General features: G+C 45.4%; 1 protein-coding gene across 5 annotated transcripts in view; it reads right to left on the bottom strand.

The window, feature by feature from the left end:
- Positions 1-17,578, bottom strand: part of SUSD1 (sushi domain containing 1) — a 114,710-nt gene extending 97,132 nt beyond the window's left edge. For all 5 annotated transcript variants that reach the window (XM_074330829.2, XM_074330831.2, XM_088793561.1 and 2 more), the window contains exons 1-3: positions 17,111-17,578; positions 6,233-6,346; positions 3,418-3,573 (exon numbers count right to left, since the gene is read on the bottom strand). In XM_074330829.2, coding sequence (XP_074186930.2) covers positions 3,418-3,573; positions 6,233-6,346; positions 17,111-17,408 — 568 coding nt within the window. In that variant the 5' untranslated portion in view covers positions 17,409-17,578. The remainder of the gene's footprint in view (positions 1-3,417; positions 3,574-6,232; positions 6,347-17,110) is intronic.
- Positions 17,579-18,121: the final 543 nt, after the last annotated feature.

The raw sequence follows: 18,121 nt of genomic DNA, 5'->3' as shown, positions 1-18,121 counted from the left end.
AGTCTTGGGAGGTGTTAACCTGCAGGGGGATGTCAGGCGTGCCCCCTCACTCCCAAAGAGTGAGCAATGGTGCCTTCATCAAGGCCTGTGGCGGTTGGGGGGCAGAGCTGGCAGTTGGGGGGCAGAGCTCTGGTTTAACCATCTTTTAATTCAGAATCTTTAACCTCTCCTTTCTAAGAGCTGAGGCAGTACCAAGTTTCCCCGATAATAAGACTGGGTCTTATATTAAGGTTTGCTCCAAAAGACACATTAGGGCTTATGTTCAGGGGATGTCATCCTGAAAAATCATGCTAGGGCTTATTTTCCGGTTAGGTCTTATTTTCGGGGAAACAAGGTAGCAGGGTCCTGAATTCCTCACCCACCACAGCAGGAATCAGGGGGATTCCACAGGGAAAGGAGATAAGGAATCAATGGTTATGAGCGCTGCTCTGCGCAGCAGAGAGCAGTAACCCCCTCCACCAGGGTACTTTTCCTTGGCTTTGTCTTTCCTTGCTTATTCCTTCTTTCAAGAGTGCTAAAACATGACTCTGCAGGAATAAATCCAGCTAAAACAAAGGATTGGGGTTTGGGGAACAAAGTTCTGCTTGGAGAGAACACTGGGAGAAATGTTAGGACAGCTGCAGTCCTATTGAGCAATACCCCACGTACAGCACGCAGAATCTGGGTGGGGCCCTGCGTTTGCCAAGAGGCCACAGCAGGCAGCTGTAGGACCTGAAACAGCCGGGCAGCTGAGAAGCTTGTGGGCAACAGTTCACGTGGAGAATAAGGCTCCTGACTTAGGAGAGAAACCAACAGACTACACTGGTCTTGGAAGCGGCATGGATTTATGTCTAGAAACGAAGGTGTTTACCTCACCATAGATAGACCTGTGGGGTACAGGTTTGGGCAGGAGATTCCAGGAACTCCTGGATGAATGCCAAGCATTCACTCTCTTCTTTATTCCCCCTTTTTCCCCATTTCTCAGCCAAGGCTGAAATACCATTACATTTCTCTAGAAGAAATGGCACCAGGCCCTGATCCTGCAGGAAACAAGCTTATGAAAAAAAGATTGCTTCTGCCATCAGAGTCAAGATGGATTCCCAAGACTTGGAGAATTCAGAGTCATAAAAAAGGAATTCTGCAATTTGCAGCAGCTCTTACTAGAACCATGCCTATCTGGAGTCATGTTGGTTGGGAGATGACAACCCCAGGCCTTATTCCCACATCAGTCTCATTTCCCTCCACTTACTCTCGGCCCATCTAAGTCAAACCACTCTCTCACTGGAAGTGCCACAGAGACTCCAGCTCTGTACTGTGGCTCATGGCAACATTTCCAGGATCCCCAGGAGTCACTGAGGGGCAGCCCTGGGGGCCAGAACATCTGCAGGTTGTCCAGAGCTAGAACCCTTACACTTATGCCTCGACTATCCTTGGTGACATCCAAAGAGGCCAGCCCCTGAACTTTACTTGAACTCTGCAAAATACATGGTCCCAGAATCCCCTGGTTCAGGATTCCTCATAATTCAAGAACTATGATTCACATCCTGTGGTTCCAGGCAAACACTGGCTAACTTGCTAAGCCTCTGCCCCAGCTAAAGTCCACTGACGTTTCTGTGGCAACCATGATTCTGAAAGAAACTCAGTATTATCAAGAAAAGTCATCCATCAACTTTTATGGAATGATAACTGGAGACCCCAAAAGGAAAAGTCACAGGAATGACTGCCAATGGATACGGGGCTTCTTTGAGGGGAGGAATGTTATAAAATTAGGTAGTGGTGACTAATGCACAACTCCATGAATATACTAAAAAGCACGAAATGTACACTTTAAAAGGGTGAATTTTACGATATGTGAATTATCTCCTCTCTCTCTCTCTCTCTCTCTCTCTCTCTCTCTCTCTCTCTCTCTCTCTCTAAAGGAAAGGTCATCAAATACTTATAAGAAGTAGAATAAAAGCAGAGTCTAGGTCAGGATTTTGTTCCAGGAAGATGGGGTCTTATTAGGCTCACATCTACCTAACCCTTGCATAAAATATTTCTTTCTTCTTATTATTTGTCCTATCTTTTAAAAAGTAGCATGCATCCTTGGGAACTACAGTGATAGATAGTTATAAAAGTTTTTCCTGGCAAACCCCCACAGCCTTAAAAACATAATTTCAGGTATCAGGTCCTCAGGAAAGCTCCCCAACCCCTTGACCACTTCCAAAATAAGTACCCCTGTGGATTCTGAATTCTAGTAATACTGTGCCTTTTGCTTTCCCATCTCACTAACACTTTGTTCTGAAATTAGCTGTCTGAAGAGCATGAAAACTGTGTATTGAATGAACTGAACACCAGGTCATCATCTTCTAAGGTTTTTTCAAATTACTATCTTTTAAAAAAAAAATGCACCTCATTTAATTCTGCAACACTGCACTTCTGCAATCATGTAGCAAGTAACTTTGCTACGTAAAACAAGATATTATAAAATGTCTTCTCTAAGGGAATGTGTCCCTTTACACCAAGAATAAATCAAATATACCCTTTGAGGGATCTGTACAGGTCAAGAGACAGAATGAATCAGAACATCAGAATCTGTAGTTCTTGATAGATAAAAAGATAAACCATGTTCTCCTCTCTCTTTCTTTTCCCCGACAACCTTTAAATATCACAGAGCTTTTAAGCAGAGTCATGAAGCCTATGCAAAACCATCTTAGAGGCAGCAGTCTTTCCCTGCCTTTCCTCTTTATTACTGTTCAAAGATTTTCTTAGAAAATCAAAGAACTCGTATTATCAAGACATGCTGTAAGTAGAGTCCAGATAATACAGGGGCCGCTGAAAATTTGAAGGGTTTTGTGTTCAACCAACACATGGCCAGAAATTTGACCATTAAAGCTACTGAGGTCCGAAAAGTTGCACCTCACTCAGCATATTCCCGTGGGAGGTGAGCCCACGTCCCTAATAGGACCAGCACTCTGATGTCCCAGGAGCCCACATCATGGCGCACACCCCCTGGGCCCTTAGTGGGCAGTGTGCACAGAACCGGTATATACCAGAATCACCCCAAGAACCTACCCCTCAAGATTCAACAATTGTTCACATTTTGCCATTTAAAGTACCTTACAGAAAAAAAATAAAGTACCTTACAGATATAATGACACTAGATGGTTCCTGATGCTTCATAATAACATCCCTAGATACTTTAGCATGTATCTCCCAAAATAAGAATATTATCCCAAATACCACAATACTAGTATCTCATCAAACAAAATTAACAATAACTCCCTAATATTAACTCATACTCAGTCCATGTCCAAATCTCCCTCATAGATATTCTTACGGGAAGAGTCCCTCCCTTGCACCACACCCTGCCCCAGCCCTGCCCTCTCCGTCTTCCACACCCCACATACCGTCCTGCCATCACCAAGCTGCCATCCCTGCAGCCCCCTTTGTGAGTACCTGTGCAAAAAGTGCCATCATTGGGAATGAATGTCTTGTTGTTGTTCGTGGCTCGATATCCTTCTAGGCAAATGCAATAAAAGCCTCCAGGCGTGTTGTGGCAAGATGTGTGGTTCCCACAGACCACGGTGGCCCCAAACTGGCACTCATTTTTATCTGTTGATACATTGAGACAACACAGAGGAAGGGCTATCAGTCCATTCCATGTTCAGCACCCCATGCTGTTCTCCTGTGCTATGGATTTGGGGATCGATATTCTGTGACAATGTTAATGTTTCCCTGGCCTCTTTTCCTGTTACTATGCTTCTCAGACTACAGGACATGGGCCCCTCGTCATCATGCACTAGGGGTGTATGAAACCACGACTGAAATCCGACATCTCGACCTGGCAATCTGTCTTACTGGAAGAATGGGAGAAGGGGATTCATTTTGAACTTTTCCATACTTAAAAAGGTCGTGTCATAGGCCTGGGGAAACAAATCTGGCAGCATCCCACTTTTCCAGCTCAGCCATTCTTCTTGCTTTTTCATGAAAGCCTGAGTAGGATGATTTTACATCAGTGATTAACTGGAAAATTTGTGACTTCTGAGTTACCAGGAAACACAATGGAATTAGTGCGTAAGCCTCATCCGGGAGCAGGGCTAATACTGTGGCAGGAACAGCTCCTGCTAATCATCAATGACCCATGTGAAGATATTAGTCACCGGGGAGGTGGAGCTGGAATATGGGGTGCTTGATGAGTCCACAAAAGCCTGCCCTAAGTATTTTTAATTCAATAGTTTGACAGAGATACAAAGTGAAAGTAAATCTCCCTCCCATCTCTGTCCTCTCGCTGAGGCGTCAGCAAACTTTTGCTGTAAAGGGCGAGTCATAAGTCCCTGGTTACAACTGCTCAGCCATGCTTTTGGAGCCTGAAAGCAGCCATAGACAACAGGTAAACAAATGAACAATGCTGTGTCCTAATAAAACTCTATTTACAAAACAGGGAGCAGCCAAATCTGGCCCTCAGGCCAAAGTGTGCCAACTCTGCCCTAGCCTCTACCATCAGAGGAAACGCCTGCAACCAATTTCTTATGCACCCTTTTAGAGGTGATCGTTCCAGCTATTTTGGGGGGGTAGGGGGATGGCAGGAGGGAGATCATCAACTTATGAACCGGACTTTTTCTGTTTGTTCGTTTTATTACAGCAGTGATTCCCTTGAAGCAATTCCATTGCCTCTCACAATTGCATTCAATTCCTGCTAACTCAAAAAAAAAAAAAATCTGGTGTTGTTTTTCCCCCCCCCATTTTTTTTGGCATTACCTGTGTTAAAATTTAATTGAACCTGGAGCACAATTCGTGGTGAAAACTGTCTGTGGTAAAATCTGCAGGAGCATTTAGAGAGACAGAAGGGGCCTTGGAGCCATGGCCAAGTGTCCAGTGCATGCAGGTTTCAGACACAGTCCAGTGGCCCATCACCTGGGATATCCCGTCCTTTGCCATCCCTGCCATTGTTTCTGAGGCATAGCTCCCCTGCAGACTTCACCAGAAGGGACATGTAGGAAACCGTGGAACTCTTAGGTCCCTTGGCTTAATACCATGTTCTCAACATCTGGCACAGGCATAACCTCACCTGTAACGTGTGGTACAGTTTCAGTGGACCAAGTACCGGCATATGCAGTGTCTAGTGTTTGGGGGCAAAAACCACATAAATTAATAAAGCCCTCTACTTCCATTAGGAGAAGTTTCTGTTGTTCAGAAGTCACAGAGCAATCAAGAGGGCAGGAAGCTTTCCTGGGAGGAGGCCCTCATTAGGGCAGGGAGCAGAAAAGGATAATCCATGCTCCTCAACTCTAACTTTGTTTCCAAGGCCCTGCTAGAAGTGGTGGGGGAGGACGGGGGAGGAGAAATTCCCTTAGGAACCTCAGGCTGCAGGACGGCTACAACCACAATTCTCATGGGCAAAATCCTAGAGAGAGGGGAGTCAAAGAAGGCACAACTCCCGCCTGCAGGAATTGCCAGTGGTGTGTGAAAGCTTATGTCTGTGAAGTAGAATGTGACGTTTTGAATTCAAAACTGAGTTGTTGGGGTTTTTTAAGGGAGGAAAACACAAACAAACAAAGATATCACAACAAAGTTGTATACACTGTCAATCCACAATCTCAAGGCGAAACTGTCAATATTTTTACTGCAGGTAAGAAAGCTGCTGGGAGGAAACTGGTTACATTACATTACTCATGAAGTTGCTGTGAAACTCTCCCTCTCTCTGAATTGGGCCTGAAACTGGATTGTGTCATGGTGGATGCCATGAGGCAAAAAATAATCTGATGTTTCTAACCTGAAGGTCTTTTGGTTTTTTTTAAGTCATCCAAAAGCTCTTAACTACAAAAAAAATGGAGGATGGATTCTAGTAGACATAAGACTCAAAGCAACAGTATTTCATCAAGTAGCCTAAAAGTCTAACAAGCACTTGTGTTTTGTTTTTTCTCATGGTACGAATATAAATAGTTTTATACCAAAAGAACCAGAGAAATTAATGAAGGCAATATTCACTGGTGTTGTTAAGTTAAACTCAAGATTTGAAACAGATTTCAAATTTGTTCGGTCAGAGAGTTTCCAGAGATTCAAGTTCAATGACCTCTAACATGAGGGATATTTCCTTGGAAACGCTAGAGAAAGGATATGTCCAAACACTAAAACAAAGACTTATTATAATTGACGAAAGTTCTTGTAATAAAAACTTGTGAACAAAATAACAATGTTCCCCACCCAAGGACATTCAACTCCTTAACACTAGAGAATCTTATTTCTTGGTTCAAGTTTTCAATTAACTTACCGACACATTTAATCCTCCCGTTGCCCACAAATCCATACTTGCAAATACACATCTTCTTCCCGTCTCTTTGTTTGCAGGTAGCGTGTTCATGACAAGTGGCACAGATGTCTAAACCTGAATCATAAATTGTATATTTCAGGAAAAGAAAAATTCAATCTCCTACTTTAGACAAATCATATTTTGGGTAGTAAACATTTACAATGGAGAACCAAAATTTGAATATCAAAATTAAAAAGGATCTGATCTTTGAAAAGCAAAAAATAAATTAAAGAAAAAGAAAGAAAAAAGGATCTGATCCCATCATTAAAAACTTACAATGAGTACTCACTGCCCACAGAGTAGAGTGCAAATTCCTCTATCTGGCAATTAATGCTCTTAACTGTATAACCCTAGGCTAACTCCTCCAACTGGACTGTTCCCAAACCCAAACCACACACCAGCAGTCCCTGGGCAGGAGGCAACTACTTTTTCCCATACGTGCTCTCCACTGTCACACTTTATGCCATAGGCATGATGTCCCCTTCAACTAGCATGCCTATCCCTCCTTCCTACTATTCCTACTTCAAGACCCAACTTAAATGTCACATTCTCCCTGAGGTCTTCCCCATTCCTCCATTATTGAAGAAAATTAAATGCATCTTCCTCTGTGCTTCCCCTAACACTTGTACATTGCCATACCAGCCATGTTAGTCTCTGATCATATGCTATGCCAGCTCTGTCTTCCCAGCTTGGTATTATGAATGAGATTCTCAAGGACAGGAATTATGTTATTTGTCCACAGGCTATTATTTGTACAGTATAAACATTTGATTTATTTTTATTAACCAATTGGATAAAGGAACCTGCAATCCTACTTGCTACAATTCAAAAAGCCAATGGAGGGGAGAACTTGTCTATTACCCCCCCACCCATTTTCCTTTTAGGGAAACAGTGAAGGTGTTTAAAATGCCAGTGAGATAACAGCCAGGTCCCAGCTAGATGACCAGATCCCAGTTATTTAGATAAGCAGCAAAAATGTTTGGGGCTAAAATTCCTGAAACTCCCAAATCTACCAGATGGTGATATATGGCCCAAGATCAAACAAGAATTCCTACCAGAGGCTGGTAGGATATTGTGTTGCATTCTCAGTGTCTGTAATTTCAGGAGTGGCCCAGTAAGGAGAACCTTTCAGCATGGAATTTCATCTCAGTCTTGGCCCCAGGTAATAAAGACTTAGCCCTCAGGCTGCTCCAGGCAAGAAACCAACCGAGAGGAGAGATTTCTAAATACTCTTAACCAAGCTTGCTTTTTTTTTTTTTTTTTTGTAAAACAAAAGATAACACAGAAATAAGACAAACCACTACTTGTCACTAAGTAATATCAAATTAACCATGGAATATTTACAAAATGGATCATACCCAGACCATAAAGAAAACTACAACAAATTTCAAAAAAGTAGAACTTGTAGAAGTCATACTGACTACCATGTAATAATGTAATAAAACTACAAAATAAAACATAAAACTAGTATCCCCAAAAGAAAACCTACTTGGAAACTACAGAACACTCTCCTAAATAATTCTTGGGACAGAGAGGATTTCAAAATTGAAATGTTTAATACCAGATATTTTTTAAAAAATTATCTACTCCAGAAAATTTGAGTTTTATATGTTTTTATATTTTAAAAGAGAGAAAGAAAACCAGGCAGCCAGAGAGAAAAAAAATCTAGAATTTCAATGCAGGAAGCTTTAAAAAGATGAAAAACAAAAAAATAGAGGTTTATGGGGGATTAGGAATTAGTAAAGATATATATATATATATATATATATATATATATATATATATATATATATTTATATTTATATTTATATTTATATTTATATTTATTTATATATTATGCATATATGTTAAGATTTAGAAAGTATATTCAAATTCATTTTAAAAAAGAAAAGAAAAGAAAACTGCCCCAGTCAGTTCATCATAAAGACCAGTAGTCAAAACTCAAGACTGGTGACAGAACTCAGAAAGAGCATGTACCAACACACAAAGTAAGGAATAAGAAACAGCTTGTAACAAAAAGTACATAAAAGATGTTTTAAATTACAAATGAAAGACTTCCAGTTAAACAGCACAGATTTAATATACTCTCAACCTCCCTCACCCCCCAAATAATGACATCAAGGACCAGGAAGGTATAAACCTTGGGAGAGACGATAGCAGGTGAAGGACGTCAACAGTATTTCAGAAGATGGAAGAGGTGGACATATGGAAATTGAGAGAGAGGAAGAACTAAAAGCCAACCCCAAAAGAGTCAGGAATTGGGGGTCACCGAGTACTAAGGAAGGCAAGCCTAAGGGATAGGCCTGAAAGTTCTTGAAACTATGGATAAGGAGTAGTTAAATGCTCAGATTCCCCTCACTAACTCGGCAGAAGATAGAGTTTTACAACCTGGAGAAAATGGACCAGAGAAGCTCCTGATGACAGGGGCAACAGAAAAAGCTGAAGTGAGAATGAGTCCCCGACCAAAATGTCCATCAATATGGGTTAAATATATGTAACCACTTTGACATTTTAACACACATTTAAAAACTGTTCCATAGGGACACTGTCAAATCATCATCACATGCAACCAAAATCCTGGAAGTACTTTCTTTTTAATTTTTATTAAAATATAGCTAACATATAATATATTCATTTCAGGTGTACACCATAGGTATTCAACATTTATATACCTAAAGAAGTGATCGCCATGATAAGCCCAGTAACCATTTGACACCACAGATCCTTTTTAAATAATGGATCCTGGGTCAAGTCTACAAGCCCAGCTGTGATCAACCACATAATGATGAACATTCTGCACAGCGTGTGTGTCTAGTGAAATAACAGATATAAACACCATACTAATGAACTCAACAAAAAAATGAGAAAATGTTTGGCCTTTTTCTTTTATGGAATACTTGTCTTTATAAAGATGGCCATATTTAGATACATCCAATTCCAGAAGCTTACATCAGGTGGAAAATAATTACTTCATATAACTGTTGAGTAAATCTAATAACCAAAAAAAAAAAAAAAAGAAAGAAAGAAACAAAGTAATGCCATCCACTCATAAATTAAAGGAAGTCCCGTCTAAACTAATGAAGAGCAGAAGTTCAAGTTTTTGTTTTTAATACATTGAATTAAGTTCAACTTCATTCAAAAGATAGAACCAAACAAAATATGGCCTCATGGGAAGGCAGCCCAGTTCAGAGGGAAAGCACTTGAGTTAGAAGTGGATCCTAAATCTGAGTCGAATTCATTGCGTGACTTTTAGTAAATCACTTAACCCGCCGGGGTCTCAGTTTTTTCATCTGTAAAACAAGGGCTTTGGGCATCTCAAATTTTACAATGCATTCAAATTACCTGAGGATCTTGTTAACTGCAGGTTCTGATTCAGTTGTCCGGGGTAGGGCCCTATATATCGCATTTCTAACAAGCACCCAGATGCACCGCATTTGAGTAGCAGGGTTTAACTGGTCCTTTCCCGCTAATGTTCTGACACTTCATCCTCAGGATACCTGTTTTAATGACCCATGAAGAATAATTTAGCCTAAGTGTAACCCCAAGGGTAGTACCTGGTATGTTTGGTTCAATAATAAATGTTTGTTCCCCATACCAGCAAAAAAGGCAAGATGTGCGCCAGGCAACCAAAGACTTCTCAGACCACCTGCAGAAGAGAAAGTGGTTTCCAGAGGAAGATGGGCATCAGCGGAAGCTACTTATTCAGCCATGATTAGCCTGGTCGTCAGGGCCTTATAGGGCAGCCCTCTGAGTTTTAATGCTTGAGGGACCAAGTAGCCTCATGGGGAGGGGAAAAAAAAAAAAAAAACTTCTCCTAAACAAAGGGGCAGGGAGAGCCCCAGACAGATGGGGGAAGGGGTTTCTGACCACACACAGTGGTCATTGCTCAACAGTCCCCGGGTCAGTTAAGAATCACCTGCAGATAGCGTGACCAATCCGTCCTGTGTCCCGGGAAACCCCTCAATTCAGTGCAAATAGAGACAGCTAGTCACTCTACCTGGAGAGCTTGTTAAAACAGAATGCCCAGAGATTCTGATTCAGTAGGTGTGGATGGGGTCTGAGAATCGGCATGTCTAAAAGCTCCCAGCTGGACCACACTATACATCGCGTTGCACATCTACCTAAACCTCCAGGACGTGGGTCAGAACCCCGAGGAAGGTAAAAGCAATACTGAAGAAGTCTTTCACCAAGTCTAGAATGATGCATACATAGCACAGCACTGGGACCAACGAGACAGAGAGAACCCCAGGGAGAGGAACTGTCCGGGCCAATACAAAGATCACAGGCCTTGGCTATATAACCTGAGGAGGAAGTGTGTCAGGGACAGGCTCGCATCCACATCAAGGATGACTCTGGTTTTGTCATCAGAATACTCTGTTCAGGAGAGCAGAGAGGTGGCTGAGGAAACTGTTGCAGAGGTGAGGGTGGGCACCCCTGCCGGTCCCAGGGAGGCCTAGAATTACTGGCAGAAAACAAGAGGAGGAAAGGCCTGGCGAGTACTTATTATTATTACTGTATCCCCGGTTCAGGCTCCCACCCTAGATTCATTTCCCTTCTACACTGTGCAGGGACTAAGCCAGCTTTAGTCACATTCAACAATGAGAGAAGGAGACCTAAGCTGGCGTCTTCTCTCTCGCTCCCTGGTTCTGTGACCTTAGGCAAGTTAAACTGTCAGTCTTCCAGTTTTAGTCTGTGAGATGGAGATCGTGTTGGAAGCATTAAATGAGAAACAGAAATGCTGTATGAGCTCTAAAGCACTTGACAAAGATAATTTACATGAATATTTATGTCTCTTTCCGTATTGTTATTGTTAGAAACAAGTCAATCAAGTTGCAGTGCCTGGTATTTGTCATAGTGGTTAAGAGCAGGGTTAAGAGAGAGAGTACAGTCCTGGACTGCCCCTTGCTAACTGCAATCCTTGATAAGCCCTGTGCCTCAGTTTCCTGTAAATCTGTAATATGGGTATAATAATAAAACCTACTTCATATGGTGGTTGTGAGAATTAGTGTAAATGAGCTAATACATGTAAAGCAAATGTATTTTTGTGATGTTATTCTTTGCAACAAAAAAATGTGTTACACATTTTATAACAACCACTCAACAAGTCTTGGTTAATGAAGAAATGAAGGTACCAACAGCTAGTGAACTCCCAAGTATACTAACGAAGAGAGTGATGTGATGCAAAAACTCAAAACCCAAAGCAACATTTTTGTGTGGACAGATGCCAACCTGTTCATGGGCTGATATTCTAGGAACCATAGCATCTTATTTTGCATAATCACTCCCTTCCTTCCCCACACCCTCCCAGCCTCCGGAGCGATACCTGACTCAGAAGTTGGAAGTTCAGCTTCCTCAGATTTTCAGTTCTCACCCATCCCTCCTCTCCACCACACACCAAGTAAACCCACACCTCAGATGGCATGGCGGCTGCCAGCCTAAGCAAACTCCTCCTGCTCCTTATTTCAACACGCAAGCCACAACTTAAAGGCACTTCTGAATTAACAGCAGATGGACTTGGACAATACAATGAAAGGATTTTGTCCACTGCCAAGGGAAGAAGTTAGTTTAAAAGCACAAATGGAGTGCTCAAATGTGAATCTTAATCGAATCCCCAGCCATTTACAGTTAGACCAATAAATCCATGGCACAACCTTCACGAGATCCTATCTCTCAAACTTGTGGAGACATGTGCAAACAGATCAAATGACCCGAGAAAATAAGCAAAGGGGGCCCCAAACTCAGGAAGAGAAAGCACTCTCCAGTCTTCTGCAACACTACGTAAAATTGCATTGCTCTTAAGAGACTGAATCAAATTCCAGAGAAGGAACCTTAGAAACCTCGTATACTCTCCTCTCCAGCATCCCTGACAGAAACAAGCAAAAACACAGCCTCTGCTTTACAATCCAGCAAGACAGAGAGCACTCTACTCTTTCAAGCAATTTAATCCATGGAGGGCAATGTGAACCATCTTATATTTCCCTTCCCCCCCCAACCCAGGACTGACATTCCCCAAGAACCTATGACCTTTCCTCCTGCAAATTGGTTATAGGGCCCTCAGCTTCCTTTTGCCTTTTTGCCATCTTCTGTCAACTTTCCTGTTTGATCAAGACCAACTTGCAGGGGGGGCCCTCACCCCTGGCCTCCAGACCAGGAACCGACGCGCAGAGTGCCCCTACTCTGACACTTCTGAGTTTTGAGTTAAGTAGCCCTTCATTTAGGCCACATCCTAAGTTCATGCCCGGCATGTCACCCACTAACAGACAGTCTCACACTCTGGAGCAGGCTGTACACTTTTTTCTAATCTGGCCATTCATTCACCCTGCCTCCTCTGCAGAGTTGAGGCCAATAGGCCACTTACTACCTGGGGCAGCAATGACCTTAGGAGCCCATTTTAGGATTTGACTGGAAGGCTGAGAATGTGCCCAGGGCCGAGTCCCTGGGGGTGGAAGACAGGCCACAGTGGGGACCTTCCTTGGCTCTAACACACTCCCTTACTTTGAGCAACTGTAAGTCATTCCAAAAGAATTCCCTCCCTCCACTTTTCCTTTTTCCTCCCCTTCCCTGCTCTGACGAGGGAACATGCTGCTGTGACTCACGGTGAGAGTGAAGGCCAAGCCCATGAAATGCATGATTAGTGAAGTCAGGTCCACTTTATACAGAACACCTTCCCCAACCCTCTCCACTAGGGCTCCCCCAAGAGTCTCCAGGCCCCTTGCCCATCCTCCTCTGGCCTCCAAACCCCAGCCAGGCCTGAGCCAACAAGTCCCCCAGCCACTCCCTGACTCACTGCAATGCCAGAGAAAGGTTAGGAAACAGGACTGACTGGTTCTTCCCCTCCTCCCTATTCCTAACCTCTCTGTTCCCCTCAGGCTTGGCACCCCACCCACCCACCCACCAACCAACACCCTTCTGCTGGACCAACTATGTGTCTCACACTTTCCTCACACTCAGGCCATCTGACTTCGGCTCCCCACTCTTCTCTCTGAACCATCGTGATAATAATTAAATGTAATTCAGCACATGTTACCACTGAGAGACTGAATATACAAATGGACAATGGCCAAACCATATATAAAAATAGAAGTCTGACCCACAACCTACAGCAATCAGTCCAGGAAGTCAAACCACAATCTCTGCAACAATCGGTCCCAAATGGTCAGGACTTAACAGCCAGCTTCCCTAATTATTGCTCCCCCCACCCTGCAGCCTTCCAACTTAGGACTGATCAGAGAAAGCGAAACACACTCCTCTAACCAATCACACAGGATGCCTGCTGTTAGTAAGCCTCCTCCATGCCAATATCCTCCAACCAGGGCACACGTGAAGCCTTCCCCTTTGTTTCACTATAAAGCTTTTATACTCCCCTGCCTGCCTTTGAGTCTCTGACAAACATTAAGTGATGGTGGCTGACTCTCTTGCTTCCCCCTTATCATCTACATTCAGTCCTCTTCTGCTGTCATACTGTGGAGCCAGTCCCCAGAACCTCTAAGCCAGCTATTGTAACAACTTCCTCAATGGCTCTGTCACGTGGGGTGTCACGTGGGGTCTCCGGTCCCGCTCCCCACACAAGAACGCAGGCTACGGGAAGGCCAAAAAGGAACACCCACGGAGCCACAGATAGGGGAGTCACACCACCACTCTCTCTGGTGGCTGTGTTGGAGACACAGGAAGCAGGAGTCACACTATCCGCAACCTGTCGTCCACTTCTCTCTGCCAACCAACCTCACTTGCTAACTGCAATCCGCTCTTGCTAGCTCAGCCACCATCTTCTTGCTAGCCCCCCATTTTTCTGCTAGCGTAGCCACAGCAGTTATATTAGTGGCCAATGGCTCACTGGTTATAGCTGACGGCCAACTAGCCACAGCTGATGACCATCCAATCACAGTTGATAGACATTTACTACCTGAGCCAGCACCTTTCCATGTGAGGGCGAAACTGCACTCCTGGCTCTGACCCCACAGGCTCTAAGCCTCCAGTCATTCCCCACATTGTCCACTGTAAGGAAACCTGCCCTTAATAACCAGATTCTCCAACGCTGTAAATGAAAGGAGAATGCCTACACAGGAAGAGGTTTTATCAGGCAACCCTGACTTCCATTTCCCCCAATTCATCCCCACAGCCTTTAATTAGTTGCAGATGAATGACCTGAGAGAGTTACTTTGTTCAGTTATCTTAGCCCAGCATTTCAACAGCACCACACTGTACAGTTTCTCAGGCTAGTCTTAACACAAAGATTCTGAAATAGGCTCCAAGCATTGACAAGCGTTTATACACACTGCCATGAGAGACCAACTTAGGGAAGGAAGCTAGAAAGCCTATCAGAGCATCTGATGTACAAAAATGGCCACTTCAGAAGGTTGAGCCATCAAGAGAAACACCCACCAGTATGGTAAAAGCTCCAACATGAAAAGAATTTGGGGGGACAGGAGTGTGAGCTCATATCCCTCACATCTCCTTACATGAAGTTCCCTTTCACTTCAGGATCAGTGTTTGATTTTTATTAAGGAAGCTATATCAACTTTTTTTTGGGGGGGTGGGGGAGGGAACAGGACTTTATTGGGGAACAGTGTGTACTTCCAGGACTTTTTTTTCCAAGTCAAGTTGTTGTCCCTTCAATCTTAGTTGAGGAGGGTGCCGTTCCGCTTCAAGTTGTTGTCCTTTCAGTCTTAGTTGTGGAGGGCACAGCTCAGCTCCAGGTCCAGTTGCCGTTTTCTAGTTGCAGGGGGCGCTGCCCACCATCCCTTGCGGGACTCGAGGAATTGAACTGGCAACCTTGTGGTTGAGAGCCCACTGTCCCATGTGGGAATCGAACCGGCAGCCTTTGGAGTTAGGAGCATGGAGCTCTAACCGCCTGAGCCACCGGGCCGGCCCAACCTTTTTTTTTTTTTACAGTGAAAAAATTTTGTATTTAGAATTGGCCAGCTGGACTCAGTTTAGATGATCCCAATTTTGTTGGCAACATCCAAAGCATCAGAGTGAGAAGCCAATTGAACATATGCCTTCTTGTCTCCATCGGGCCTGATCAGGGTGTTGACCTTGGCCATGTCAATGTCCTAGAGCTTCTTCCCAGCCTGTCTGATCTGGTGCTTGTTGGCTTTGACAGCCACAATGAACACCAGCGTATTGTTGTCTTCTATCTTCTTCATGGCTGACTCAGTAGTTAGGGAGAATGCGATGATGGCATAGTGGTCAAGCTTATTTCTCCAGGGGGCGCTCTTCCCAGGGTATTTAGGCGGCCTTCAGAGCTGCAGTCTCTTGGGCCTTCAGAAGGTGGATGACGTCCAGATGTTCCTTTTTTTTGTGGCTGTGGAGGCCTTTCAGGACTGCTTTCTTTGCTTTCAAAACCTTTGCTTTGGCTTCAACTTTGGGAAGAGCAGGGACTTCCTTCTTCGCTTTCGGCGCCATCTTCGTGAAAAGCTCAACTTTTTGTATCACTCCCTGTACAAAAACCTGCAATGGCTTCCCACTGTCCAGGAACAGCTAAGTCTAAATGCCTTGGTCTGCCTGCCAGTCAAAGCACTCCATCTTCTAGTTAAATCCAGTCTGCTTTTCCACCCCCATTTCCCACCCATCTACTTATCAGCCAATCTGAACTACAGGCCCCATGCTTTTGTGCCTCCGTGTGCCTCCCAACTGCCCCTCCATCTGGAATTCATTCATTCTACACATATTTGTGGAGCGCTGACTGTGCCCTCTGCTGTGAGCTGGGATGCCTTTTCCTCATCTTCCCATATCCAAACATTCCTCATATTCCATATCTCTTACCAATCCTTAATTGTCTAAAGGGTCACCTCATCCATAAGGCCACCAAATTCCCCTAGCTACCCTGTTTCCCCGAAAATTAAGACCTAGCCGGATAATCAGCTCTAATGCGTCTTTTGCAGCAAAAAATTAATATAAGACCCAGTCTTATTTTACTGTACTATGAGACCGGGTCTTATATTAATTTTTGCTCCAAAAGACGCATTAGAACTGATTATCTGGCTAGGCCTTATTTTCCGGGAAACACGGCAGACATAATCTCGTTCCCTCCTTTGACCACCCACACCTTCTCAGAGCACTTATGGTGTACTGCCTTCTATTTGGGTAAATGCCACCTCCCCTACATGTCTGAATACTGCGTGCAACTCCTATCACACTCCACACTGCGTTTTACAGAGGGGAAAAACCCCAAAAAAACAAAAACAAAACTACTCCAATTGCCTGGAAATGGATTATTTGCTTGTATGGCTCCTCCAGAATAAGACCTCAATGAGGGCCAGCCCCAAGACTTCACATCCTGCACAGGGAAACAAGAACCATCTGTTGAATGAATGGATTAATGAATGCTTTATTCCTGTAAACTTCCTTACGCTTTTTTCTCACCATATTAGCATCTAGTTCTTCATCAAGATGCAAAAAAAATCAAAAGGCAGAAAGAAACTTGCTGCGGGTCTACAATTTGTTGTGCAAAAGCCACAGCAGAGCCGGAAGCGTGACGGTGCAGCCGGAACGCCCTGCCACCACCCGCAGCGCGGCTCTTCCCCCTGGGCGCCCCTTGCGCCCAGCCCCCACCTCGCCTCAGGTTCCCGGGGGCGCTGGCAAGGCCACCTCGAAACTGGTCTCCCCCGCGGCCCTGGGGCGGGGACGGGAAAGCCCGGGCGCAGAGCCCCTCCTGCTTCTTTGAGCCCCGCCTTCCTGATCCCCAACGGCCGGAACGACCGCACCTGCGCTCTTCGCCCGGGCTCCGCGCCTGCCCGGCCCAGGGGCGGGGAAGCGTCCCGGGCGCGCCCAGCGTCGTCGAGGCTCAGCGGGGACTGGCGGGGTCCCCGCGCCGCGCCCGCTCCTACCCGCACTCACCGTCCGTCCCCGGCGCTCCAGTCGCGCAGCGGGCCAGGCCGAGCAGCAGCAGGAGCGGCAGCAGGCGGCGAGGCGGGCGGCCCGCGCCCCGGGGCCCCCGGCCCATGCCGCCGCTGCCGCGTCCCTCCCGGCGCGCCCGCGACTCCTCCTGCGGCCCCAAGGCGCCGAGATAAGGCGGCGGGCGCAGCGGGGAGGGGGCCGGCCAGGCCGCTTCCGGCGCCAGGCGGGGAAGCGGCGGACACCGCGGGGGTCCCCGGGAGGCGGCGGGGCCGGGCCTGTACTCCAGGCAGATGCTCATTCATTCACAAGCTCTTTCACTCATTTGTGCACCTGCCAGGCGCGCGGTGGGCACTGGGGACGCACAGCGGGCAGACAGGGTCCGGCCCTCTCGGTGCATGCGTTCCGAAAGGGGTCAGTCGCCCGGCAGATAATGACACAAATGAACAGAGGGTCCTGGGCTGTGCTAGAAAGAAACGTCCATCGTGCCCTAAGCGTGTGGAACCAATGCGGGATCCAAGCCTGTCGGGGGCTCAGGGAGGCACCCCTGGGGTAGCAAAGGAAGAGGTGAAAAAGCTGGGGTGAGGTTGCTGGAGGTCCCAGGGCAAGGTGAGAGGGCGAGAAGCCGCCAGTCCAGGCCACCCATGGGGCAACCGACTTGACCAGGTGACAAAACCAGCTTAAAGGGCGACTGAGTTGTGGTGGGGGAGGGGCTGGCAGGAGTTTCTGCTCCTTGGAGGAAGTAAATAAACAGCCCCTGTGGATGAAAATGACGTGGGAGAGGAATCTAAGCAGGTGAGAAAGGCATCTGCAAAGAGACAGTGACAAGAGTGTATTCTAGAAATGGGGGGAGGACCTCCTTGGAGTGGGAACACATGGTTTGGAGAGAGGCAGTAAGATGGAGAGATAAATAAGACCTCATAAACCGAGTAAAGGTGGGTAGCTGAGAAGCTGTAACGGGGTTTTAAGCAGAGTGACTTCAGCAGGAAAGTCTCCCAGTCTCCTCTGTGGGAT

The sequence above is a fragment of the Rhinolophus sinicus genome, chromosome 16 (genome assembly GCF_057876585.1).
Source record: "Rhinolophus sinicus isolate RSI-liver-muscle chromosome 16, RSI-T2T, whole genome shotgun sequence".
Taxonomy (NCBI): Eukaryota; Metazoa; Chordata; class Mammalia; order Chiroptera; family Rhinolophidae; genus Rhinolophus; species Rhinolophus sinicus.
Note: the sequence above shows the minus strand (reverse complement) of the source record. Positions and strands in the feature narration are given on the sequence as shown.